The sequence below is a fragment of the Macaca thibetana genome, chromosome 7, assembly GCF_024542745.1.
Source record: "Macaca thibetana thibetana isolate TM-01 chromosome 7, ASM2454274v1, whole genome shotgun sequence".
Taxonomy (NCBI): domain Eukaryota; kingdom Metazoa; phylum Chordata; class Mammalia; order Primates; family Cercopithecidae; genus Macaca; species Macaca thibetana.
This window is the reverse complement of record NC_065584.1, coordinates 35,129,978-35,157,907: the sequence shown is the minus strand read 5'-3', so window position 1 is coordinate 35,157,907 and position 27,930 is coordinate 35,129,978. Positions and strand designations below refer to the sequence as shown.

Sequence of the window (27,930 nt, the reverse complement as noted above, 5' to 3'; positions counted from 1 at the left end):
TTTTTTTTTCTGTATTTTTCTCCCTACCTTTTTTTTTTGTTTTTGTTTTTGTTTTTCCTAAAGCCAGAAAGTGAGCAAGGTCGTAGAACTTCCCTAGAAAAGTTCACTCGCAGTGTGGTAAGTTCAGTCGGTTTTCTTCCCTCAACTTTTCTTTTGATTTTGGTTTTGGTTTTTTCTTTCTTCTTTCTTTTTTTCCCCCTTTGGTTGTTGTTTCCTTTGGGGTGGGAGGGAGTCCAGTGCTTTCTCCCTTGACTCAGCCCTTTTCTTTTCTTTTGCGAGTGTCTGCAGCTTCTCTTCTAGGGATGAAAATGCAAAAAGAGCAAGCGGCTCCCTCTGCAGAAGGTGCACACTTGATTGCCCAGCCTCAGGCCTGGGCATTTGATCTTCTGTTTAGGGCTTTGAGGAGGAGGGACTCTGCTGCCCTCGGGGCTGTGCGGTTTGTGCATCTTCTGCAGCAGCCCAGGGAGAAGCCATCGAACTATACCGTGAAATAAATTGGCTCAGAACCGTAGCTCATCGAAAAAAAAAAAAAAGCCAAATTTCCCTCTGTGAACCCTGGCAGTCACGCCGGTGTAGGTCGTGAGCTAATGTTGCTGTGTAGGTGGCTTTTGCTGTGTGCAGAAAGCGGCCGTGCTGCATGGGTCCTGGTGATGTGGCCTAGCTGGCGTGTGTGTTAGTTGCCTCTGCATGAATCCCTTCCAGCCCCCATCAGCCTCATGTGCACAGTGTGACAGGGAGAGGAGGGGAGTAGCTGAATCCCTGCGGCGTCCTGGGTACTCCCCTGGGCGGGGTGGGGAGGGGGGCAAGGTCCTACCGGCCTCCTCAGCCCTTGATTCTGACAGGCTGGGTAAAGATGGGCTTCAGATTCCTACAGGTTCATGGTATGCCCCATGTTAGAGAGTGGTAGAGCTCCCCACAGTGGCACATAAAGACAGCCGTGGCAACAGGCGGGAGTGGGGAGTCCGTGGCTCTTCCCTGGGGTGCATGGCTGAGACTCTCGACCATGGTTTGTAGAACAACACAGGCCAATCCCCTCTTTCGATGCTGGTCGCCCCAAGATTTGAATGTCGAGCTCAGTGCACAGGAAATACTCAATCCCACTGAATCGTGGGGCCGTCCTATCACATGAACATCAAACCAGAGGGAACCAAGATAGCAACCAGAGAGCAGGGGTCCCACGCAGGAAACAGGCCACATTCCCTTCCCAAAGGGTGGCAGCCCATTGATACTGACTTGCCTTTGTTCCACCTCTATTGAAGAGGAAAATCCTTGTAAAACCTGACTACTGTGTGACTGGTATACATATGTCATCCTTTCAAGGAAAAGTCTAAGGATCCTGGGTTGAAAGCAACCTAGTCATTTACCTGTCATAGCTAGATGCATTTTAAGTGCATTTAAACATTATCTTGAATTTGCTACATGTAAACATCAAATAACTCTAGTAGGTGGCAATTAAACATCGGTATTCGCCCCTTCCGTTCCTCAGTCTTCCCTCTCTGTGGCCTTTCCTCATGAGAAATCAGAACGTGCAGAACACAAGGCCCGTGGGTGCCTCGTCTGTCTTCATGGCTGGTTTGCCATGGCCATGTGGCTCCGCACACCAAGAAGCTGTCAAGGGCTGTCAGAGGCAAGGCCTCTGGGACTTCCTTTGCTCCACGAGGGCCTGAGAGAAGGTAGTGGGATCCCATCTCTCTCTGTCTCTTTTGAGGCCTGGTTACTATGCGGGTAGAGGATATTTAGGGATTTTGCTGACAAGCCAAGAGTGCTTGTGGCTCTCAGGTACAAACTGTATGCAGAGCCTTGACAGCCCCCTGGAAGCTCTTCAGGGTGACCGTGCAGGCCGCGGGTGCAAGAGAGGAAGCCTGGTACTTGGACAAAACGTCCAGACATCTGCAGGCTGTTTTTCCAGAGAAGTGAGTATCAGGAAAGGCAAGAATGGTCTCGCCGAAGCTCTGTGAGGAGCGTTTATTGATTTCCCTTCATCCCAGAAGTGGTGTTGGCTTGGGGGTTCTCCAAGGTCTGTCAGCAAAGCATTTGGAACAAGAAACCACCATGACACCCCTAAGTGTCTGAAGTGCACACATGGGAGAGCTTCCAGAGAGAGTTTCAGGGCGAGCTGAAGGAGAAAAGTATCCGAAGCTCCTGAGGGTATGGATAAAAGGCCCAAACTGGAAAAAAAAAAAAAAAAAAACCTGAGTTCCTAAATTCTTTGCTGTTCTGTTATGAATAAGAGACTGTAATAGGTGATGCATTCAGAATTTGGGGTTCCAGTGGTGGAGATGTATTGCCATCCATCCATGTTCCTCGTGCTCTTGGGGTGACACTATACCCCCACAAGATGTGGCTAAGTTTGGGGATATGGCCCATGGCTGTAGAAGTTTGGGGATATGACCCATGTGTTGGCTCTCAGATTACTTAAGGCTGGAACCCAGGAATCTGGTCTCAACAGCCCAGTGGTCTCATCAAACAGAACTAACTGACCAACCACTATGCCTTGCAATTTGATAGCCATTCTCTGAATACCATATGCATTAAGTACTTGATTTCTCTAAGAGAAGATCTACGTGAATGTTTTATCTGCTGTATACTGCAAACTATAAAACTAAATGGAGGGCTAGTTCAATAGCATTCCCGTGTTGCTGGAAAAGACGTGTGGAACATGACCCACGTCATGGGGCTAATAATGGAAATTGGGGAGTGAAGCGGGGCAGCTCACGGACCAAGGACCAAAGACATGAGGCCAATTGCCATTTAGGATTAATTGATGGCAAAAAAAAAAAAAAAAAAAAAAAAAAAAAAAAAGTTGATCCCGGTGATTGGATAGCTCATTCAGCTGGAGGCTTGTCAAGACTGAATCTGAATTCAGAATTTCTCCCCAGAACATGCCAATGTCCTTTCTTTTCTTGGTAGAAGAGAAGCACTTGGAAAAAACAAATTGTTCTTTCCAAGTCTTATGTCATGCCATGACATAGAGGGATTATCTGTTAGGACCACACATGCCCCCTTTTCCATGAGATCCTAAGGAGACATTTAATATGGTTCATGGAAGCTTTTAGGGCCATGTTAGTCTGGGTGCCGAAGGGGCCTGGCACTCCCCAGTCAATAGAGAAAGTGCTGTGTGAGCTTCTGTTTCCAATGCAAGCTTCATTCCAGGTCACTCAGGACTTGGATATACAAAGCAAATGTCTGGGGATGCTGTACTAAGCATTCTGTCATTTTGCAGACTGAGACCACAAACCCTGCTTATTTGATAAGGTAGGCCCAGGTTCTGAACTAAACATGACTAAAGTCCACAGCAGGATGCAACTAGCCTACAACGCACGTTCATCCAAAATGGAAAACAAGACTCCCTCTGGTAGGCCCAGCCCCACAGATGCCCAGCTGGCCGGGCAAAACACAGGCTGGGTTTCAGCCCCTGTTGATCCTCACCTGCCCTTGTGCAGTGAATAACCCACACCACTGTACATGACCGCCCTTGTCCAAGGAGCCTCAGTTTCAGAAAGAGCTTAGCATAGCAGCTTCTCCAGGGCACCCCATACATGGCCTCAGGTCATATGATTTGGAGCCTGTCTCTGCCTAATCCTGCTCACAGGGAAGCTTCCTCTCACAGTGGCTGTCACATATGAAAACCACAGTAGGAGAACTCTGGCTAGTCACTGTGGGTTGCCTTTGCTTCACCTTCCAGCTCTTCTTCAGATTCTTTGATGGGAAGTCACAATCGTTACTGACCAAGGAGAGGAGGTGCCTTCTCTCACTGAAGGCTCTTTCCTGTTGCTTGGTGATGACCAGCCTGCCACTCTCTGCTGTCTTCCTGGTTTTGCAGTTGACAGAGGACAACGGGAGCATGAAGGTGGCCAGAGCTAAAACGTTCACCCTCCCACTGCTTCTTGAGACAGAGTCTCACTCTCCCAGGTTGGAGTGCAGTGGCGCAATGTCGGCTCACTGCAACCTCCGCCTCCTGGGTTAAAGCAATTCTCCTGCCTCAGCCTCCTGAGTAGCTGGGATTACAGGCACGCGCCACCACGCCCAGCGAATTTTTGTACTTTTAGTAGAGACGGGATTTCACCATATTGGTCAGGCTGGTCTCAAACTCCTGACCTCAAGTGATCCACCTGCCTCGGCCTCCCAAAGTGCTAGGATTACAGGCGTGAACCACCACGCCCGACCCCCTGCTCTCTCTTAAGTGTGCTTGTTCCTTCAGCTTCCACAGAGTCTACCACAGTGGGGTGGGGGCCTCACCACAGAGGGCCTGGCTCTGACACAGAGGACCAGGAGCATGCGTGGCAGGGAGAGGGGGAGAGAGGAAATGGGGCACTTAGCTAAGCCACAGGAGCAGCTCCTTTTTTGAGATACTGGCTGAAGCCATCTGGTGAGAACTCCAACCTGGAGAGGAGAAGCTGGAGAAAGTCCTTTGCTCCTCATGTCTAGTTCCACAGAAAAAGCCACAGAGGGTGATAGCACTGAAGTTAGGAGAAAATGGCAACCCCAAGTGAGGCTGGTGTCAGCCGCCCTGGGTACCTTTGGGCACTCAGTTGAAACCTCACCTGCCCTCTTAAGAGCTTCATCAGCTCCAGCCTTGGGCTCCAAAGATAGAAAATGGGGTTGCTGGTGCCAGAGCAAGCACTGGAGGCTACGGAGGAGAGGGGAGAGGAGGACCAGGCGTTCATCCACCTCCTAAGAGAGCATCGAAGTTTAGCTTTGCCAAGGTGCTCCTTGGAATTGCAGCAGGAAGGGCCGGAAGCTGCAGAAGGCTTGGCACGTGATGGGTGGCATCTCTGCGACAGGCTTTCCTGTCCTGCCTGCCAAGGAATGCAGCAGGCAAGTCAGATGGGGAGCGGGAAGCTCTGGGAGCCAGCTGCCACTCAGCCTCCCTCGCCCCCTCCTTCCCTCCCCCTCTTCCTTCCCCTGCCAAAAGCCAAGGAGAACTAATGAGAGCCAAGAAGTCAACAACTCAACCACCCCGCTCCAGGCAGCTCTGCAGAGAGAAACCCCCAGCTCCAGGCCCAGGTGCTGACCGGAAGTGGAGGGCTGAGGCTCTTGGCAGGGGAGGGAGAAGGCAGACAACCAGGGCAGTCAGCCAAGCAGCAGGAGCAGCTCCTGCTCCCGGGAGGACAATGCTGTTTCCCCCTCCTCCTCCAGGTTTCATGGGGAACAGCCTTGCACCCTGGTGGAATGAGTTCCCAAATACCTAGACTCAGCAGAGTCCCCAGAGGGCTTTGACCTCAGTTGAAATCTTTCCATGCCTCTGGCAAAGGCCAGTTGGCTAAAAATCTTTCCAAAGGGTTAGTTTTTATTGCAAACAGTCCTTGGACTCCTTTGGGACCACTGGGTCACAAACGTTAGTGCCAGCCTCTCCCATCTCAGAGCGCTGAGATCCAGCTGCAGTGAAACCCTGGCCCCGGCTAGAGCTGGAGGGAGACTTCCATCGAAGTGTTTGGGAAGGAAAGCACGGAAACCTGCCTCTCTCGAGCAGCAAGTGCATGTCCTGGGACTCTGAGACACCTCAGCAGCCCCCCTGCAGACTGGCTCCTGCTTCCAGCCTCAGCTTGCTAGCTATGTGACCTCAAGCAAATCACTAGCCCTCTCTGAGCCCTGGTTTTCTCCTCTGAAGTGACCTGGACTAGGTCATCTCAATGGTCCCTTCCAGCTAGGGGTGTTCTCCAGGTCTGTGCTTCCCTCTGTCCTGAGATTTCTGAGTTATGAGACTCATTCCTTAGAATGGGAGAGGAGCTGCCTTCCTGCCCAGTTAGTTACCTGATTCAGAAGTGCCTGCCAGCCTGTGAAGCTGGGAAATAAACCGTGGATAGCGTTGAGTTGGGTGTATTTACAAAGCCTGGACATGCACTGGCAGGAGAACTGAGTGCCCTGAGCTCCCCACACCTACACCATAGGCCCTGCTCAGTTATTCAGGGTTCACTCATCCATGGTGAGTCGCTGGAGGGTCAGGGAGGACTCACAGAGAACAGGGTGAGTGCCCTACACCCTTCAGGCTTGCTAGTTCTGCAGTCCCCGCCCTTCTGGTCTGGATGCCCAGCTGTGTGTGTGTCAGGTGGGGTCAGCTGGACAGAAAGGTGGATACCAGGGTCGGTGTTGCCACATCACTGCATGCACTGTGGGGTCTCAGGGGCCCGATGGGTATAGAAAGGGATGAAATGTGAGCACTTGGGAATCTCAGCACACTCTGCTGCTCACCTGCTACCAGGCTTTCTGGTTCCCTGGGGAACCCCGGGTCAGCTTGTCACTGTCCTCTTTTAGAGATGGGAAATAAGAGTATGAGAGACAGTGTTACCCTGTTTACAATCAGTGGTGAAGTCTGTGGTTAAGACCAGGTTACAACTCCTCTTTGCTTCGCTTTTTATCTTGGCTCTGTGTGAAATTAGGAAAAGCGTATTTACTGTTATAGTTTTGTAGCTGGAAAATGAAAATATAAAAGTATTTTTTATAAACTATAAAATGTAAAACAACAGGCTCAGCATGGCTGGTGGGTGCAGAGAAGACAGTGACAAAGTGGCTCCTCATGGGGTTGACAGGAAGGAGTCTTGAGACTTTTATCAAAAAGGGCCACAAGTTGGTTGTCAGTTTTGAGACACTGGGCGCTAGACCCCGACATTTCCCTTGGAAGGAGGAACCCCCAGCTGTTCCCGCTGATGGTCCAACCTGTCCGCCAAAAGCAGCCAAAATGCCCTCCCCACGGAGTGCCCGCTTGGAGAAAAACCCCACTGGTGACTCACCTTATGGACATGTGGGGCAATCAGGGCCCGGTGGGGGCAGCTGCTCCTGGCTCTCCCTGGCCGGCCCTCCCTCGCCCCCCGCCCAGGCCCTCTCCTGCCTTCCCCAGACCCCAATGTGCCAAGCAGTCAAGTGAAAATCAAATCCTCTGAGGCAGAAAGACACAGCTGTGTGTTTACAGCCACTGATTCAGATCCAAATCGCGTACCCTGCCAGTCTCTAGCAAGGCAGGCTGGGGGCAAAGTGTGTGGATGCCAAGCAGGGATCTATTTTGGGAGGTGACCTGCAGGCGTTCTCCATGGCGGTGCCTTCCTCCCACCCCCTCTCAGGAAAGGCGTTCTCGCTTTACGAGCGGCTGATGGGGTTGTGGGGTTTTGGCATGCTGCTTGTCACTTGTGCAGTCAGACCCCAGTGCCATCCTCGCGCAGCCACATGGGAACTGTGTGGGCTCCCACCTGCCTGGTGAGAAGGCAGAGAGTGGAGTGCAGGGCCCCCCACAGGATAAACAGCGGGAAGGCCGACCACTTAGAAGACAGGATGCCTGCCTCTGCCTAGGACAGAGTCTGCCTCAGTCCTGTCCAGGGAGCAGCGGCACTGCAGCAGAAGGGCCCAGAGAGAGAGCATCCAATGGCAGGTGTCTGACAAGGGGACAGCACTGCCAATGTCAAGGTCAAGGAGAGGAGACCCAACTCTGCCTGTGGTCCAGACTGGAAAGTTCAAAGAGAAGTCAGAGAGCTTCAAATCTGAGAACCTCACAGGCTAAGAAGTAAGAACCCCCCACAACCCGCCACCATGGAAGTCCCCCCAAAACGAGCTCCTGGTGGAAGCAACTGGGGATGCTTCGCCTTTATAAAATAGTGAATGAGTGTCCCTGGTTTGAGTTATTAGGAAAGCGTGGCATTTTGGAAGGAGGCCAGGATACCTGTCCATAGGTAGGAATAACCTGTAAGATGTTGCCCTCCCGGCCAGGTGCGGTGGCTCACGCCTGTATTCCCAGCACTTTGGGAGGCTGAGGTGGGCAGATCACGAGGTCAGGAGATCAAGACCATCCTGGCTAATACAGTGAAACCCCATCTCTACTAAAAGTACGAAAAATTAACCTGGCGTGGTGGCAGGTGCCTGTAGTCCCAGCTACTCAGGAGGCTAAGGCAGGAGATTGGTGTGAACCCCAGAGGCAGAGCTTGCAGTGAGCCGAGATCGCGCCACTGCACTCCAGCCTGGGCGACAGAGCAAGACTCTGTCTCAAAAAAAAAACAAAAACAAAATGTCCTCCTGCAGTGTGGCTAAATGGGACACTGTAGCGGGCGGGGAGGGGTGCTTAGAAGGACTGAGAGCAGTGGGACGTTTAGTTTTGTCATGTTTGCTCAAAGGTGGATGAGAGAAAGACCCTTGGGTGTTTGCTTAGTGGCTTCCCAATGCGTGGGAAGGTGAGACGGGGTTGGAAGCATGGAGCCACCAGCGGTTCTTCCATGCCCCCAATCATGGCCACATCCTCTCAGCCTGAGCAACAGCACCATGGCCACAAATGGGAATGGGCTTCGTTGGTGTAATATTTGGCAGATTCTCTCCACACACACCCCCCCCATGGCAGTCTGGCTTACCGTAGAAGGGTAACCTTAAAAAATACATTCCCCACTCAGAAAATACTCATATGTGGCCTGTTAGCAGCACAATAAGGTTGAAAGCAAAGTCCATTCCTTCCTCCCTCCCCCTGCTCACCTCCACTTCCCTGTTTGCCCCTAGGTAGGTGAAGTGAGTATATTCAGCACCTTCATGGCAGGTGAGAGGGTGTATTAATCCGTCTACGTCCTCTGGAAAGGCAGTCTTTGAGGGGGCCACAAGGGTTCAGCCATGGCCCATCCAATATCCTTTTTGATGACTTGGATGAAGAGACAAACATTCCAACCACACTCAAAGATCCAGACCTGCAAAGTGTGGCTCATCTGGTAGATAACGGAATTATATTTGGAAAGCATTTCCTGCAGGATGATGGGTCAAAAACAGATAGCATTTTACCAGATCATATTTGTGTGTGTGTGTGTTTTTTTTTTAATTCGGTTTCCCAACTACAGGATGGCATTTGTAGCCTTTCCTAAAAATCAAGTGGGAAAAAAAAAAAAAAAGTTCTTGGGTTGTAATTGACTCCAAGCCTCGTGTAAGCAAGTGCAGAAGGCAGCTGCTTTCCAAAGGCAGCTTTAGGCTCTGTAACAAAAGTGGGATGGTCAGAGAAAGGAAAAGTGTTCCATTGCTTTTTGTTACTCTAAGCAATATGAAGTCTTGGTTCTAAGCCCCCACATTATCTGCAACTTTAACATCTAGAGACAATTCAGAGAGAAGAACCTAGAGAGAGAAGGTGACCCTGGAAGCCATGTCGGAAGAGGCTGGAGTAAAAATGTCTAGCCTTCCAGCACACTTGACGGCCACCTGAGCTCTCTTTGCATTTGTCTTCAAGAGTGGACATTTCTGGATTGCTCCAGAGAGCAAGGCTAGAACAAATGGCTAGAAGATAGAAAGAAGATATTAAAAACATTCTAACAATAACAAAATATTCCAACAATAGACTATGTCCCCTCCAAGGGCAACGAGCTCCCTGCCTAGGCGTTTAGAAGCTGAATGGCCAAGGACAGTGCAGAGTAGGTTTCTACAGCGGATCCCATGATCTTTTGCAACCGGAATTCTATGCTACCCCAAATACTTGTTAAATGGACCTGACTGCATTTCATTCTGTGGTTTATAAATAAGTCGTGGAAAAGGAGAATGAATTATAGGGAGGGAGTTTGCTGAGCTCGGAGGAGAGGGATCCAAAAGACTCAGACTAGATTCTACCTTGAGGGAGAAAAAGCCACAGGATGACACACTCAAAGCAAGAGAAACTGTCAGGAAGGTGAATTACTGCCCTTCACATGTCATCCTTGCCTTTTTTTTTTTTTGTCATTTGCTGCCACAGCAGCTGGGCTCTGGGCAACAGGGCTCTCTTCCCCTGAATGTCTGAAAGGAGGTCAGCAAGTGGAGGACATAGGCACTCGCTGGCACAGGGCACTGGCGGCCATCGTGCAGTGAGCCCCAGCACAGCCAGGGTGGCCATGTGCATGGGATGTCCTGGCCTGAGGTTGAAGAAAGCTCGTCCTGTCATAGTTCCCATCCGGAAAGGGTGTTGTGTTGAAAGCAAAAAGGATCATAAAGTCACTTGCCTTTTACCCAATGCCAGTTCCAGATTCCAGGAAAATGAGCTGACATCAAAAACACCTCAGCTGGCCGGGCATGGTGGCTCACATCTGTAATCCCAGCACTTTGGGAGGCTGAGACAGGCAGATCACCTGAGGTCAAGAGTTCAAGACCAGCCTGGCCAGCATGGTGAAACCCTGTGTCTACTAAAACTACAAAAACGAGCCGGGTATGGTGGTGCATGCCTGTAGTCCCAGCTACTCAGGAGGCTGAGGCAGGAGAATCACTAGAACCAGGGAGGTGGAGGTTGCAGTAAGTCAAGCTTGTACCACCTCACTCCAGCCTGGGCAACAGAGCAAAACTCCATCCCCCCCGCAAAAAAACAAACAAAAATCCACCTCAGCCTGGCCAAGAGCAGGGCATATCCCCAGAGGTCTCAGACTGAGGAGAAACTGTGCCCCCACCCTGGCTTCCCTCCTCTGGGGCGCTGCCGAGGGGACTTGTCCTCAGCCTAGCTCAGGGAAAGGGAAGGGTTCCCATGTCACATTCTTTCCAGCTGTCCTAAGAACCACCCCGATTGCCAAGGACTCTCCCTCCTCTCTTGGGCTTCACCAGGGCTGCTTTCAACTCATCGTGGGATTGTGTAATTATGGTGATTACAGCTTGTGACTTTTTTCCTCTGTTCATCTTTTGCTTTCAAATTCTTTGAGGCCTCTCATTAAACATGGCGATCCTGGTAAAGTCAGCAAAGTTTTAATAAGACACTTTTTACAGCTAAAGAAAGCCCAGTCAGGGTTGATTGCTACTATGTTCTCTCAGATACTCCATTAAAACTCTATCAGGCGCAGTTGGTGCCTGGGTATAAGAGGTGGGGGAGAAGGAGGGCAGGGAGGCAGAGCGGACCTGTACTTAGTGACAGGGCTGGAGAACCATTCCACACCATGCCCCTGGCCTTTTTCGTTTGCACCAAGCACCAAGTGCATCTGAGCCCCCATGCCTAATAGGAAAAGGCAGACTGTCAAGCAAGGACCGAAAGCCTGGCCTTAACATCATAGCACATTACACTGGGAAATGGAGATGGAGCATCCAAGACAACACTCAACCCAACCTTGTAATCTGCAGCAAAAGTAGTGGGGGAATTCTGATACATGCTCTGTCCTGGTTAATACTGGAAGGTTCTGAGGCATCCATAATGCTAAATAATTAACGGAGACAATCACTAGCCTTCGTGAGTCATCACGATCCGGTGATCTTACACCTGGTGGAGGTTTCCTTGGTAATGATTCAGCTTCACATCTCATTCTTGGCTAGCCTTTAATCATGGCTTGCTTGCTTTCTTTTTGTTGTTGTTTTGATTTGGTTTGGTTTTTGGTGGGGTTTTTTTGTTTGTTTGTTTGTTTTTGAGACAGAGCCTCACTTTGTTGCCCAGGCTGAGTGCAGTGGCGCGATCTCAGCTCACTGCAACCTCCACCTCCCAGGTTTAAGCGATTCTCCTGCCTCAGCCTCCTGAGTAGCTGGAATTACAGGCCTGCACCATCACATTCAGCTAATTTTTGTACTCCTAGTAGAGACGGAGTTTCACCATGTTGGCCAGGCTAGTCTCGAACTCCTGGCCTCAAGTGATCTGCCCACCTCGGCCTTCCAAAGTGTGGAGTTACAGGTGTGAGCCGCCGTGCCCAGCTTGTAGCTTTCTTGAATAGTTATCAGAGCTGTAGGACTTCATGAGAAGGACTATCAAGGAGTGTGGGTTGTGTGTGTGAGCCCCGTGACCCACCCTTCAGCAGATTCATCCAGGTTCCCCTCATTTCTATATTCCCTGGGGACTGCACAGATGACCACATAGTGAAGTGCATCTTGCTCCAGCAGGACTGTGTTTCTGAGAGGCCCCCGATTGGCTGCTCGTGGCTGACAGGCCCGCACCAGCCAGACTGCCTTTTACCCCGCAGGTAGCCAGTTACCTCACTACCTGTGTCTCAAAAGAGCAAGGAGCTGGACTGTGACTGAGCAGCACCAGCCACCTGGAGTTACATGTCAAAAACCTGGCAGGGACATTTCCCCCAACTGCATTCCCATCCACTACTGAAGGTGACCTGCTTGTGTGACCCCTTGAGAACAATGTCCCTTTAGTACCCACCAAAATGCAGAGAAGCAAGCTAAGTTCGAGACAGGCAACTCCAGCTGAATCCCTTTTTCTCCACCTGACTTTATACGACCCTGTCATTATACATTATACGACATTATACAACGCAAGTCACTTGCGTGTCCGATGGGTACAACAAAGCCCACTGCACAGGGTAGATGTTGGCATTCAGTGAGGATGTGATAGCAAGAGCTGCCATTTATTAGGAGCTCACACTCACAGTGTTGTACTGTGTCATGCTGGCTTTGCCTGGGGTGGACTTTGGTTCTACTTCAGCTCCATCACTTAGCTGTTTGAATTGCACAGCTTCTCTAAGCCTCAGTTTCCTCATCCATAAAACGGAGATAAGAGTAAATAATTAAGAGTAAAATGCATAACGTCCTTAGCACATTGTGTGCAGTGCGTGTGCTTAACAGGTATAGTTCTTAGAATTAGTTTCATCATTATGATATTATTTGCAGTTCATATTTAGCTCTGCACCTATTTAATTTCCAACAATATTCTGCAAGATAGACATCATTATATGTATTTCGTGGTTGAGGGTGGGTACATGGGTATCTCCTATATGACAGTCTGTACAAAGTGCATTTATTACAGAGATCAGCTCATGGTAACCACTCAATAAATGGCAGCTATTATTGTTGGCTTATTTTTAAAGTCAACTCAGAGAGTTAGTTTTTCTGCATTTCCTGGAAATGAAGGGACTGTGGTGCCCAGAAGGCCAGCTTCTGTTCTGTGGTTGATTTCCTGGGGCCCCTAAGCACTTCCCAGGAAGCTGTGGGAGCTGGGGGGCTTGTCAGCCTGTGAGGTGCTGGGAAGTGGGGAGGGCCACCAGGCAAATGGTGCACGTGTTGTGGGGATCTGGCATTTGGCCCCCTGCTGAGGTGCAGGACCCAAAGATGCCTCCCGCTACCAGACAGGATGAGGAATGGGTCTACCCATGATAAGAAGATGAAATCCACTCCTCCAAATGTAGCCCTCCACGTGACAGAAACACTCACCTCTCAGCTGTCTGCTTGCCTGGAGCCACCCTGAGCAATGCAACCTCAACAAGTCCAGTTGCTCCATCAGTCCAAGAAACAGTTTTTATTTTTAATCACTTATTCCAAAGCTAGGTAGTGGAGGAGTCAGAAGCACGTGGCAGGGGATGCTTTGAAATTCCTTGATAAACCGGACCCCTGGGGTGGGCACTCCTACTGCCTATAGTACCAACAGAAACAGAAGTGGAGAAGTTATTTCCACTGAGGTCAATAAATGGTTTTTTCATGGGGGAGAACTCCGTTTCTATACATGTATTTTAAGGTGAATGCTTTAAGTTTGCAGTATTTGTCAGAGTGGCATCTTAGGAGCTGATATAAAACTCCACAGCCAAACAAGCGATTGCCTCTGCACCTTGCATGAGATGCTTCTGTAAGTGCCTGTGGTCTAAACATGCACATGAATGCATGCACAGGTGTATGCACATGTGCACAGGTGTAGACACAGGTGCATGTGCTGCCTGCCTGATGTTCGCCTCCGTGTTCAGTGTATGGTATGCATATAACCATAAGCTGCAAACCTGCAGGTGTGTCTGCCGCATGGATTGCATGCCCTCTGCAGCTGTGTGTGTGTCTGGGCAGGGGCTCCTCTAAAGCCACAGGTCTTCACAGTTTCAGCTGGATAAGTTATTCTTCACTTCCCTTCCTAAAAACACAATTGCCTAGTGCTGCTGGCGCAGAGTCAGAATGGCCGCTGCGTTTCACCCCCGAGGTGGCTTCCTTCCAGCAGTGGGTGAGTGATCCCGGCGTTCGCACGCTCTCTAACCTGTGGGATCCTTCTGCACAGAAGGTGGTCCAAAATCCAAAAGAGATGATCTGTTTGTCCATGACCTCGTCTCTGCCCGCCACTCCTGTTCTCATGCCCCAGTTCCAGGGACAGTTGGCAGCACCCATTTCTTGGTGTCTCTGTTTTTTCTGCCCATTTTTTGTACCCATAGTTTTTCTCTCCTAAGAAACAAGGAGCTGAGGGGTCCAGAAATGATGATGAGATGAGTCCCTTGTCCCAGAGGCCATGTGCAGATAACATCCTTAGGTACTGACCCAGTAACTCTCTTCTCCTGGTCCCGTTCCCTAGCAGAACAGGGAATACCCACTACCTTTGAAGATGCTTCTAAATCAAATAGCAGCATCCTTAGGTTTCATTTCCTGGTGAAAGCTTCCATAACTCTTCCTCTATGGGCCCGGGGCCAAAGCCTGCAGGAAATATAGCAATCTCACATTTCTACACACTACACCATCAGGGGAGAAGAAAGCTGGGAAACCGCCCATCCCCTGTCCCATGGGGACCAAAAGCATCTCAGCAATACATGAAAAGAGCCTGTGGGGAAATAAGGTTCTCTGTAGCTAAGAATTCCAATGACCTAAGTTTCTGTCCAGGTATCTCCTGGAAACGCTGCTTAGTCTGTTCCCTGCTGTACTTTTTCGGGTTAGGAATGCATGTCTGATAAGTGCCTGCTGAACTGCATTCCTGATAGTGGAGAAGAAAGAGAAATGAGTCGGCCCTCTTTGCATATGCATCCAAATGGACATGGACATTCAACGAAGTGTTTTGCTTTTGTGGGGGGATAAGAGGTCAGCAATTCTAGGCTCTGCCTTTTCAGCTGGCTAAACCAAGGACCCCAACACAAGTACATGTTTTGGGTGAACACATTTGCAAGAGATGATAAGTGTCCTTAGGAAGATAGAGTCAGAGTCTTCATAGATCCTCAGGAGAATCACATACTGCCAAGCAAATAACTTTCTCTTGCCGCTTTGTCCACAATATCAAGTAACTAAGCTCCAGCTTCACTGTCTCCCACAGTCATAGTCAAGAGTTATTTGAATTTCCTAGTTGGAAAAAAGTAGCATCAACTTGTTGCCAATAGCAACACAGCCATGTCCCTGTTTCCTAGAGCCTTTTGGTCTTTGCCTAATTTGGAGTGAAGCAGAGCTTAGATGCCAGAGTCCATTTGGGAAGGAGGAGGAGAAGAGGAACAGGCGGGCATTAAGTGGGTCACAGGAAGGCATGCCACCGAGAGGCCTTATAGGCAGAATGGCCCCCTATTCCACTCCTGAAGCCACTAAGAATTTCCTGCAAGCTGAGAGTAGAAAGAGCAGCAGGTTGCTCAGTCAGATGAGAGGAGGGAGAGGAGGGAGAGAAGAGAGAGCTAGTATGAAAAGGGGGCATTTCCACCACACAGGGATGCAGACAAGCAGGAAAAATGGAAATGCACAACTTGGACGCAAGACCGGGGAGTCCGGGCCTGGCATTCTGCCACTCATGTAGGGCTCAGCTGCTGAGTCCTTTTCTCTCCCACCGTCCCTGCCCAGCTCCGGATTTGTCTCTGCACAGCTGGGGGACCATGGAGAAAGGTCCCCCATCACTCAGCAAAACTGACAGGCAGAAGTAAGTGATGAGCATGGTGGGGCCAGGGTCAGAGGTGCCAGGACCACCAGCAGAGAGGGCTTCCCCCACCTGGCTGGGCACCCCGAATTAGAATGGCCTAGAATGATTTGAAGTGGGGTTGGTTCTCATTAGAGTAAGGCCACCCTGCCTGTCCCACCTTAGAAAGGGAAACATCACACCTGCTTCTGTCCTCCCTGGGGCATTTGCCATGTGTGTTCCTAGAGGCATCAGCATCAGTAACACAGGGCCACACACAGAATGGTGGCTTCACCTGGCCTGTCCAGCAGCCACCGCCTGAAATCTACATGCACCAAGCCATGGTGACCTGCGCCCTGGCTCTGCAGTAACCAAAAGCCCCTTTTGCCAGGCTTGTCCGCCAGCAGATGGCACCTCCTTTCTCAGGATTCCCAAATGGAATGAGGGGAAGCCCCTTCGCAGGGTAGAACCTGCCTGAGATGGGTTCAAGCATGCTCAAGAGCTTAAGTTCTTTTCTCAGGGAAGTTAAGAAAATCACCCTGCATTGCCCAGAGAGGTTGCCCAGTGCGGATGGGCACAGGGGACTCCTTCATCCCTGAGTATTTCCATCTGCCTCCTTCCTTGAGAGTGACAGTCACGTGCAAAGTAAGAGGGGCATGGGTCGTGAAGGCCCACCAACTCAGCTCTGCCACTGACTAGCCGTGCACTCCCAGGCAAGTTACTCAAGCTCTGTTTGAGTCCGTTTCCTCATTCATTTAGTGGAGTTTATAGGAATGCCTAACTTGCAAGCATGTTGTGGACATACGTGCGGGTATTTGTAAAATGCCTCGCATGCTTGACACACAATAGTTGCTCAATGGTCCACCAGTAGGTGACTGTTAGTAACTGTCCTCACAGCTACCTGTGTTTCTAGTGGGGGACCATTCCCACCATGCCACTGTCAAGGCCTGGGTGATTTGAAGAGCAAGGCACTTGAGGAGGGAGGGTACATGAGCTACCCATGCCATTCCATCAGACAGGCCCATGGGAGAGCAGGGGATAGGTGGGTCCTTTTACATTTAATCCAGATAGGAGAACTGGCAACTCTTCTTTTGTAAATTTAAAAACTTTAAAATTTTTCTAAAGCACTGGTAGTTGCCAATTATATTAGTCTATTTTCACATTACTGTAAAGAAACACCTGAGACTGGGTAATTTCTAATGAAAAGAAGTTCAATTGACTCACAGTTCCACATGGCTGGGGAAGCCTCAGGAAACTTACAATCACGGTGGAAAGGGAAGCAGACAAGTCTTACATGGCAGCAGACAAGAGAGAGCGAGTGTGTATGAACACTTACAAAGCCATCGGATCTCATGAAAACTCACTCCCTATCACAAGAACAGCATGGGGAAAACCACCCACAGGATCCAATCACCTCCCACGGGTTTCTGCCCTTAACATATGGGGATTATAGGGATTACAATTCAAGGTGAGATTTGGGTGCAGACCCAGAGCCAAACCATATCACCAATAGATAGAGTAAGGTGTCTGAGCCTACTAGTGGTTCTGGTGACATTCTGTGGGAATTTATTTCAGGTGACATGACTGCTGGGTACATCCCCTATCCCCACTGTTTACCAGGCAGAGCCTGAGTGTTTATACCACTGTACATAAGATAGGGGGCTGTTGCAAGAAAAAAATCTGTTATGTTTATTTCGATCAAATTTTCTTATTTTTTAAACAGGTTCAGTTTTAAGTATTCATGAATGTACCATTTATTAATTCTTCAACCAGTGAACCTCTCTTTTTTGATTAATTCACTTTTCATCTATCCCTTGACTTTTTTAAAAAATTGGGGTATTGTTTTATGTTTGTGATATAGCTTCCTATTTTAAAAGGGTCAAATAAAAAGAATATTTTAAAACCATATAAAATGCCCTTCAGCCCCTGAGAGAGATCAGGAAGCTTACCAAGGCCCTACAAGTAACACAGACCCCAGGAATGGGTCAGCCACAGGCTCCTGCCCCTCCTCACTGCAGAAGGGTGAGAAAGAGAGGAATGGCCTCTTCCTTCCCATGCTGCTCTGACCTACCTCTGTTGTGGAGGAATCATTACGGGTTCCATAGCCTGGTTTTTCCATTTCATCTGCCCCACCTTGTTCCACAGAGTTGAATAGAGGGTGATAAGAAACAGAGAATTTTAAAAGTGTTTTGAAGTTATTCTATGTTAAGTGTGGATTTTCCCACCATTCCCTGTAAGCGTTTCTCAGACATCCCAGACTGCTTGCACTCTCTCTCCCCAGTTTTAGACATCATTGAGGAAGAAGATGCCACAGAATTCTTTGCATTCCCTTTTAAAATCATTTCTTTTGCTTTGCTCAGTGGAGAAGGAGCACCAGGGCAACAACCTTCCAGGAGTCACCCGATGAAGTCAGGCAGGCCTTTGGTTTCTCCCATCCTGCTGAACCCAAGCCAGGATCCCTTACCTTTCCACCTGTGTCTTGGGTTCCTGACCCTTGTCCTCAGCAAGTCTCCCCCAACCCCACCCCAGGCCTCTAATTCCACACATATACATCCTTTATGAACTTGAGCACCGTCTATTCAAAGGTGACCTTCAGGCTCCTTGAGAGCATGACTCATCCCTGGGGCCTCCACTTCTTGCCTGCTAAGGTTGCTTGGTGAGCTGTATTCAACAAAACACCATTTTTCATGAGTAGGGATGAAAAATGCCTGTATGTCACACCAAAGGGATCCGTTTGCATCAATGGAGGCTAGAAATAGTGCTCCAGGCCGGGCGCGGTGGCTCACGCCTGTAATCTCAGCACTTTGGGAGGCCGAGGCGGGCGGATCACAAGGTCAGGAGATCGAGACCACGGTGAAACCTCGTCTCTACTAAAAATACAAAAAATTAGCCGGGCGCGGTTGTGGGCGCCTGTAGTCCCAGCTACTCGGGAGGCTGAGGCAGGAGAATGGCGTGAACCCGGGAGGCGGAGCTTGCAGTGAGCCGAGATCGCGCCACTGCACTCCAGCCTGGGCGACAGAGCGAGACTCCGTCTCAAAAAAAAAAAAAAAAAAAAAAAAAAAAAAAAAAAAAAAAAAAAAAAAAAAAAGAAATAGTGCTCCACTTTAGTTCTGTTGGAAGTTCGAATTCCCCTAACAGAGGAATCCAGGTTCCTCCCATACTGGAGAGGGGAAGCATTGAATTTCTCCAAACCCAGGGATGGGCCCAGCAACTGAAGAAGAGTAAGGAGTAGACGTCATAGCTGGGACTTTTTTTTTTCCTAATTTTTTTTCTTTTGAGATATAATTATATATGGTAAAATGAACAGATCTGAAGTATATGGCTCAATGAATTTGACAAGTGTATGCACCCGTGTAACGCATACCCCCTCACCCTAGAAGGCTCCTGCATGTCCCTTTCCAATCAATTTCATCCTTCTCCCCCACGGGCAACTGTGGTTGATTTCTTTCCCCCATAATAGCCTGGATTTTGATTTGGCAGACTTGAGATCTGTAACTTTGGTCTTAGTTCATCTGAGCAGATGAGCAAAAAAATCTCATCAGAAGCTCAGATGTCTTTACTCTCTTAGCATTGAAAAAGGTCCTCCCTGAGCCGCTAGTGCTTGGCTCTGCTGTCCCCCAGTATGCTCCAATCTGACCCCCAGGGCTACTCTCTGAGCCACAGCCCTCCTCCCAGCCAAAGAAAGAGTTTAGCATCAGTCTCCCAGGTAAGTAAGTGGCAAAAGCTCTTGGTAACCCAGATAGTGCATGCTTTGTTGATTAATATGTGGAAGTGCAATGCACAGAGCCACAGCATGTCAAGCAGCATGTTGATTTTTCTCACTGCACAAAAGGGGGCCATTCCTTTTGTGTGTTTCCTTTCAGAAACAAAGGATTTCATGACCACCTTCTTCCAGGCTCCTAGCCACCAGGATGGCCACAGAGCTGAAATGATTAATCAGAGTGGAGGGTGGGAATTGAATGCGTGGGTGTTAGTGAACCCAGCACTGAGCCCATGGTCCATGAAATTGAAGGATCCCAAAATCTATTGGATTACACTTTGCCAAATGTCTCAAAGGTGAAAAGCACTTTGTCGGTATGCAAAGCTTTGATGTCTCTGGAATGTACCTTCTGCAGCTCAGTTCTTAATCACTGTATATTTTTTCACTTGGACAAAGGCTGCCTGCTAATAGCATTTTCAACCATCCTCAGCTGCTTCGCTCAGCTACGCCAAGGCCTCGGGCTGAGCTGGCTGCAGTTTCCTGGCACCATGATCCATTCCCAACTGACCAGCACTGAGGAACATTACACATTCACACCCTGAAAAAAAATTGCTTCCTCTGTAACTATGCAAATGCCAGACACGGGCAGGCAGAATTACCATTCCCCTTCCGAAGTGGTTCCTTCAGGATCATCCAAACTGGAGGCAGGGATGAGCGTAAAGAGAGGGGCGTAGTGCCCTGGAGGGCACAGGCAGGAGCTCCCCTCTCTCTGGGCAGAGCGGGCTCCTCAGGAGCGTCCTGCAAGCCTAGAGGGGCATGCACTTTGGGGCAGCTCATCTCTGAACACAGGTAGCCTCTACTATCAGATTTTACTTTGATCACTGAAAACTACAGGAGCCTCAGCTCTTCAGAAGGGAAGCAGCTGCAGAGCAAGTGTGATTGCAGTATTTCTTCCCCAAAGCCCAGGGCCAGGCATCTAGCCATGCCTGCATCCTGCATGATTAACCGCCTTCCAGCCTGAGCCTGCCCTCACTCACCCGGGAGGGCGCTGGGCAGCGGGTAGATTGCAGCTGGGCTGAGCTGCTTCTCCAGCCGACCTGAACCCTCATGACCTCCATCTTTAGCAGCAGAGCTGGCATTTGGTAAATGCACGAAAGCAGGAGTGGGGAGAGGGAGACAAAAATGCCAAGCAGCACCGCCTGGGTTGCTGAGAGGTTGGGAACAATCCCAAGGGTGGCCCCTAAGCTGGTCAGCTGCACCATCCTACCCTGAAATCCTGGGAAATAAAAGCAGTTGGGGGAAGCGAAGGAGTGGGCAGTGACAGACTGGCCACAGGTCCTTGGAGTCAGAGCTGTGAGGCTGCGCTCCAGGATTTAGGCAGGAAAAGATTAATTAGTGCCTTCAAGCCCAGCCCAGCCCATTCTGTAGAACGGGGAAGGGTTGAGGGTGAGGAAGCCTCAGGGCCAAATTCACCTAAAACAAATAGACACATAATCCTCCAGAAATAGAATCTCCAACCTCCCTCAACCCACAGTCCCCTCTCCAGCCAAAATAACCTTGCTAATAAGAATGAAGCTGCAGTGTAGGTTTGGGCAACTGGTAAACCTCACCTCCTTTGTCTCTGGGCTTTGAATGTACACATTGGCCACAGACTCTTATTCAGAAGCTTGAGTGATTTTTTTCCCCCATTCACCAGCTAAATGAGAGCCCCAAACGCTGTGGATAGCAAACTCAGAACATATATTTTTGGGTACACATTGTGTGATTTGTGGCCCTGGTGGAGGAGGGATGGGAGGAGGAGGAGGAACCGATACTGGTGTGTGGTCGTTATCACAGCAATAAGCAGCACCTAAGAGGAAAACAAACTTCCTTTGTGCCTTTCATAGGGTAGGGATGGACATGGGTAACAGGGGGTAGGGGAGGCTTGTAAGAGCTCACACAAGGAGTCCCCTAGACTCAGCAGCCCCATGTTTCCCCAGAGAGGATGCCCCATGCCCCCATCCTTCCTGCCTTCGGGCCTGCACTGGGAAGACACATTCCCAAGTGACAAATGCCTCACACTCTATGTAAGAAAGGGCACTCGAGAGTCACAGCTGGGTGTGTGCCACAGAACCCGGGGCTGGGGGAGCCCTTGAAGGTCACCCTCTGCCTTCTAAGAGCTATTGTTATACCTAACCTGGTCTAGACAAAGGAGTAGCCATTCTGTCTTAGTGATTTTTCAAAGTCTGACACCATAACGCTCTCGGATTTTTACGAAATCTGATTAAAAACTCCTTAGCCGAGTATAAATGTATCCTGCTGCAGGCTAAGTTGAGTGTATTTGAAGATTCAGATAAGGTTGCTGATGGGGAAATTTTTGTAGGGGTGTGTGTGTGTGTGTGTGTGTGTGTGTGTATGGGTGTTTTAAGATGGGGAGAAAAAAATGAAAAGTTTTGTCTCACTAGTGAAAATGGGGAGTGAAAGAAATGGGGAGAAAAAAGGTCAAGGAAAGGTAGGGAAAGGCAGACTTTCTGACAGCTCCTGAGGGCAATTTCATTTCTGGACAAACTCCCATCTATAGCACCAGAATTCTCAAAGTCAGGCTGGCCATGCCCCTTCATGGAGATCTAAGCCAGATGCCACATTGTCCTGTATCCAGCAAATCCACAGCCCGTGGTGTTCGTTTATTAGATAAACCCGTTATCCATCAATTCATCAATCAGCAGGTTTATTGAGGACCCTACCAGGGTTCACAAACCTGATCAATTTTTTTAATTACATCTAGCTTATACGCAGCCAAGCCCAGTAAACAAGATGAGCCCTCACACCCCACTTGGAAATGAACATGAGGAATTGCTGGCCCCTGCAATCTCACGGCCAAACACTGCAGCCCATGCTGACGAGCTCTCACGTGCTGCCCTTCACAGATGGCAGTGGTGTCGCTGACCCGCTGTCAATAATAGGATGGGTTTGGAGTGCTTTCCCAGACACAGTGATCAATCTGCCTAGGTCCAGCCACACTCTCCTCTAAAACCCTGTGCAATGACATGGATTTCTAAAGAGGGTGAGCTGAAGAACGGGCACACACTATGTAAGGGCAATAAGCAAAGCGACGGACCCTCACTCATCCCCCTCACCTTCCTCCTGGTGCCCAGTCACAACTCCCCTCCTAGATCAGGGGCTTCTCCGCCACCTCTCAGGGCACATGGACAATGGGACTCTCCTGGCACGTCTATGGCTGATGCACCAGGCCTCATGATCCAGTTCATTATTTTAGTTTTTGAGAAGAACTGCCACATGGATATAGTTGGAGGGCTTGTAGGCTTTCCTGGTATGGGGTCATCAAACTCTGCCCCTAGGTGCCACAGACGGGAAGCCAAGAACATAGGAGACAGCAGGAGTGCACTGCCCTGGGACCTACAGTGGCTCTGAGCCCCAGCAAATGCCCCCCACTTTCACAGTCCCAGAACTGGTCATCAAGAGGACTCAAGGTCTTTGTGTCTACCCTGCATTCCAAACAGGACTGTGCCTTCTTAAGACTAGTTAATTCATTAGCTTCTAGTCAGCCAGATCGTTAGCCACCCTCTATTTGAATCAAGCCCCCGTCCCTGACCTCAGTATGCCCCAGTCCACCTTTTCCTCCCCACGTGAACAAAATCAATTTCAGGGCAGCCCACCAGCATTAAAAATTGCTCTACCTGAAGGTTTAAATACCTGGTGTTTGGTAAGTAAACTTCCCACACCCCAAAAAGAGTCCCAGCAACACACCCTCATAAGGGGACCCTCCAGGACTCCCTGAACCTTCCCTGGAGCCCTGGTTTCTCCAGCTGTCCCAAGTTAAGGCTCCCGTATACCTAGAGATCAAATATCAAGGTAGTCAGTCGGGTTGGTTGGTCGTTTGGCCTCCATGGCTCATGCAACAATTAATTCACCTGTCTGGCTCTGTGTCTCTGTCCCTGTGTGTGTGCGTGCGCGCGCCTGTGCGTGCCTCTCTGTGGCTGTCTCTCTGCAGGGAAAGTCGCTGGCGGGCAAGCGCCTCACGGGCCTGATGCAGTCCTCCTGACCGTTCCCACCGCAGGTCCAGGGCCCGGGCCCGCGGACCCCACGGGCAGGCGGCGGCGCTCCACATCTGCAGACAGAGTTTCCTTACGGGGAGACTTGGTCACTGTGAAGGAGAAAGAGTGAGGGCAATGAAGGGCGATGGTGGGGAGACTCGGTGGGTGAACGGGGAGACCAGAAAGAAAGAGTCCACAGAGCCTGGGCTGGGCCCAGCGGAGGCTCCTGTTCACAGCCCTCTGTTCTCTGTACAGTTGTATTCCAACACTCCACTCGCTAAGAGGCCCTGATCCCAGCTCATTCAGGGGAGAACACGTCGTGGGGTTCCTGTCACGACTACCACTTAAGATTCTATTATTATCCTCGCTCCCCTGCTATCTGTGGGGTCACACCTTCCGGCAAATTCAAGAGGAATGAGTGGACCAAGAGCACATCCAGTATTTTCATCACCTCCCTGGCACCTCCCATAGTTACAGCCACTACATCCCCATCGCCGCCTGTCATCCCTCACATCTCTGTGGCCACCCGAGTGTCACCGCCAGCACCAGGCACCGCTTTCACGTAAAATGTCCAAATCACGTCTTCAGCGAGAAAGCAACCTCATGGATTGCCCCACCTCAAGTTCTTTCCACCCTCTTTGAGATCAGCGTTCGGAGAGGTCCCCGCCAGCCTGGTGGCTGCCCTCAGGTCCCATCACATGTCTCAAGGGTCCAGCGTTCACGGAAGCACTGGTGTAGATGACAGAGCTTGTTTCACAGCTGCGGGAATTCGGCTGACCATCTTTTAGAAAATTATTTCATAATTTATTCTGGTTTGCCCCCTTGCTCCTTGATTTATTCCCTCATGTTTTACTCAAAATAAAACATGGCCATGAACTCAGGGGCCATTGGGATTCTCCCCTCTGGCAGCCCCAGGTGGGAGCTGGGAGGGTCCCCAGCCCAGGAGGTGGCTGGACTACAGGGCTGGCAGCCCCCACGTGGTAGTGTCCTGACAGGCATGGTGAGACCTTTGCTGGGTCAAGTCTCCTGTGTGTGTGAAGCTGGAGCAGAGTATGCTGCGAAGGGACCAGGCCAGGCCGCAGGGTTCTCCTCCCAGTCTTTATCTGAAGGGCCAGCCAAAGCACCCCTCTAAACCGGTCGCCTAGGGGAAATGCAAAAATCTGCAAAAGATCCACCTGTATTCCCTCTGTGTGTGTGTCAAAATGACCGTCTGCCAACCTGGCTGTGAGGTAATGTATGTAAAGCACCGAGTCAGGTGCCTGATACGTAGTAGGTGCTTAGCAAACTAATACTATCATCATTGTCATTATTATTGTGACACCCATGAGCCCACAGACAGAGCTGTACTAAGTAACCTGTTTTTGAATCCAGACATTCACTCCCCCACTTGCTATGACTATCCATTCCTTTGATCTATTTTTGGCCATAGGTAAAAAAATCTCTCGTGGGAGCATATAAACAAAAAACATAGAAGCAATAAAGCGATCGCTGGTATTTCTTTTCTCATGTAGCCAAATTCACCAGCCGGTGACCGAAGGCTCAGATGCTTGCTTATTTGCAGACCCGGCCTCCTGGGTGCTCCCCGATGACCCATCCTTCCACCCCACCACCTCCGAGTCCTGGCTATGTCTGCTTCCACACAGCCCTGTCCCCAGGGCACCAGCCTTCTGTCCCTCACAGCAGTGCCGCCACAGGCATTAGGAGTCTTCCTTATGTTGTATCCTTGTGAGTTCTTGATGGCCATGCCCCAGTTTCCCTCTCTCAGAGGCACAGTGGAAACTGGAGAGATGACAGATGTGGAGTCCTCAGTGTCTCCAGACGTGGCAATTCTTGCTCAGCACAGAGGCTGGTACTTTGGAGGCAGTAACCACTTGATGAGTGCATGAATGACATGAAGCCCCATTATGGGGGTCTTTTGACAGGCCCCTTTCATCCCCTTTCTCTTTGTATAAACCTCCTGTTTCAGAACAAAATTGTAGTCTAAGTTCATTTGCAGCCTTGCCCAAGGATCCCCAGGCTGTGCTGACCCCCAGGAATAGGGCAAAGGGTGTTCCCAAACAGCAGGCACCTCAGTGCCCTCAGTTATCCTGGGCAAGGGGCTTGGCTGCCCCCTGCTTCTCCCCGTGGTGCAGGGGCATTCTAAGCTAGGCTGCAGACAGGGCAGGGTTGGCTTCTTGGCCATTCCTTCTGTGCCCCCTTCTGACTGGTGTCTCCCTGGAGATCCCCAGAGGATCTGCCCAGAGCCGGGTGGTCTCTGGCCCTGAGATAGAGCTGGCTGCAGGCTTACAAGCACTTCTGGGGACATCCAGAGGGGAGGGGCAGTAAGCACAACGGAGCTAAGGAGACTTCAGATGGACTCAAACCCAGAGCAATAACCCTCTCACACCACCCCGCAGCTAAGGCACCCATGTTCCCCAGTAGATCAAGCCAGAGGCTTGCAAGAAGGGAGTGGAATGAGGCTGCCTATCCAAAGTCCATCTACCACACAGACCTTGGTCATGTAAGTACATTTGGAAGATCTGTTCTTGGCCCGTTTCCGATTGGCCTGGTCTACACAGCCAAAAATTCAGACTAGATTAGATGTTTGCAGGCAATTCTGTAGCAAAGCAGGTTCCCCTACCCTGTCCTGCCCGCTAGAAGCTGCCTTAGCCTCCCTGAATGGGTGTGGTCTCTGGGCCTAGGACTCCTCCCTAAGAGGAAAAGCGCTCTCCAGCCACATCTTAGCAGCCCCACAGCCACAGCATCAGGGCAGCTGCAGCAAGTGACCAGCCACCCATCGGGTTAGATACACAAGGCACCAGGCACTGGCATCTGACTAAAATAACCTTTCCCTACATGGGAAGAAGAAAGCTTGTAGGTTGGCACATATAAATGTCCAGCCACAACCAGATGGCCTGACCTAAGCAGCAGGAACTCTCTTGGGAGGAGCCTCCTGCCCTTCCAGAAAGTGATGTGTCAGCTTTGTTCTCCTGGGAAGGTGTTGCTATACCCCAGGAACAAAGCAAGGCCCAACTGCCAGTGCAGTCAGCCGGACCTGCGCTCCAGGCTCACTGCCGCTGAGTGGCCGTGAGGGGGCCCCGGCCAGCACCCTGGGAGGGACCTCTTGCGACTCTGAGTTGCAGCTTGGACTAGCTGAACACATGGGGACATGCTCCAGGGGCTTCTTCCCTGGCAGGATTCCTGGGATGTTCTAACTACCTCACCAACAGGACGCTGAGCCGGGAGCCTGCCACCCTACTGGCTCCCTTGGTGATTACGGAAGGTGATGTTTTTCCTAAAATGCATCCCTCCTGTTCTGCTCCAAATACATGAGCTTCAAAAACCGCCACCAGGAAAGCCTTCCCAGAAGAGGGAAAGGATTGAGGGCTCTCTTCCTTTGGGCTCTGCAAAATGTATTGGAGGGAGGTGTTGCTGCAAGGTCCAGGAGCTGGGAAGCTCTGGGCTCGGGGGGAGATAATGCACCACCAGCCTCGAAAAGGAGCTGCCCAAGTTGAATATGTAGCAAAGACCATGGGATAAGTTGAATAGTGGCCAAATGAATCACTAATAACTCACCATGGGACCCTCTGAAGAGAGGCCTGTGCTCGTGTAACCATAGCAACAGCAGATGCCAGCAACCTACTCATTAGTACCACCCAGTGATAAGGCATCCCCTGGGCTAGACCCAGGGGCCATAAAGTAGCAAAGTAGCAAATGTAGCAATAAGGGGCCCGGGTCTATGTGGCGACAGGGTCCAAATGACCAGGGCTCGGCCCTCTCCCCAGCCCCGATGAGGGCTCAGAGCCAGCTGCTGTCAGCTGTCTGGGGAGGGAAGGCCCTGCTCCACACCGGGGACCCCTGTTCTATACTCTAAGCCCACTCACCGCATGATCACGGACACGTCGGAATGGCCTCCTCTTAGTGCATGTGGTTCTCATTAGTTTATTTTTCTGGAATTTGGGGATTGGACCCCAGAACCAAACATGCTGGTACGGTCTAAAAATAAATGACTTGAACCCACTTCAATCCAGCTAACTCTGTGTGGCTCCTTGGTTTGGGGGTTTGTTGGGCAGAATGTGCCTCTAGAAAAATCGAACACCCCTCCGCACACCCCATCCTTCCCCATTATCTCACACATACACACACACACACACACACACACACACACACGTCTGTTTCCTTCTCACTCCCAACCAGGCTGCCAAGCAGCACAGAAAAGCCAGAGCTCTGGGGCATTGGACTCATTCTGTTAGGTAGGGACAGTGGTGTCACCAGAAGGCCAAAGTCCCTGACTCTGCCAGGGTCTCCTTGACTGGGGGGTTCTCCAGGCCCCACTGTCTGTACTCAGGTAATAAAACCCTATGGCTGCTCTGACACCCTCTTGAATAAGATCCCAGGGTCGAAGTCTGCTGTATACAGACGGTGCTTCTTACACGGAGTCTGTTTCCTGAGTGACAGACAGTTGCATTTCCCACTAACACCAAAGCAGCCGGACTCTGAGAGCCAGAGCATCAGGCTGACAAGAGGAGGACGAGCGCAAGGTAAAAAGGCGGTGCTAGTGTCCTGCAATCCCTCTATGAATGACAAGGCCAACACCTAGCTGCATACTTCAGTGGCAGAAATTTTGCTCCTAAAGGTAGAAATGAGTTCAGAGGCATGAGAATGGGATCCCAGTCACAGCTACAAGGGAACCAACTCGTCTCTCAACCCCTGGGCCACCTGCTTGTGTAGGATTTTCTGCCCCACAGAATCAAGATCAAGGTCACATCTGCCTCAGGTCCATA

General features: G+C 50.3%; 1 protein-coding gene across 13 annotated transcripts in view; it reads left to right on the top strand.

Moving 5' to 3' along the window:
• RGS6 (regulator of G protein signaling 6) overlaps nt 1-27,176 on the top strand; it is a 626,535-nt gene extending 599,359 nt beyond the window's left edge. For 4 of the 13 annotated variants that reach the window (XM_050798808.1, XM_050798809.1, XM_050798806.1 and 1 more), the window contains exon 17: nt 23,125-27,176. In XM_050798808.1, the coding sequence (XP_050654765.1) occupies nt 23,125-23,175 (51 nt within the window). In that variant the 3' untranslated portion in view covers nt 23,176-27,176. Of the gene's footprint in view, nt 1-63; nt 9,661-13,737; nt 18,194-23,124 lie in introns of those variants that run through there. The other 9 variants (XM_050798805.1, XM_050798803.1, XM_050798804.1 and 6 more) reach the window with 4 other exon arrangements.
• The last annotated feature ends 754 nt before the right edge of the window (nt 27,177-27,930 follow it).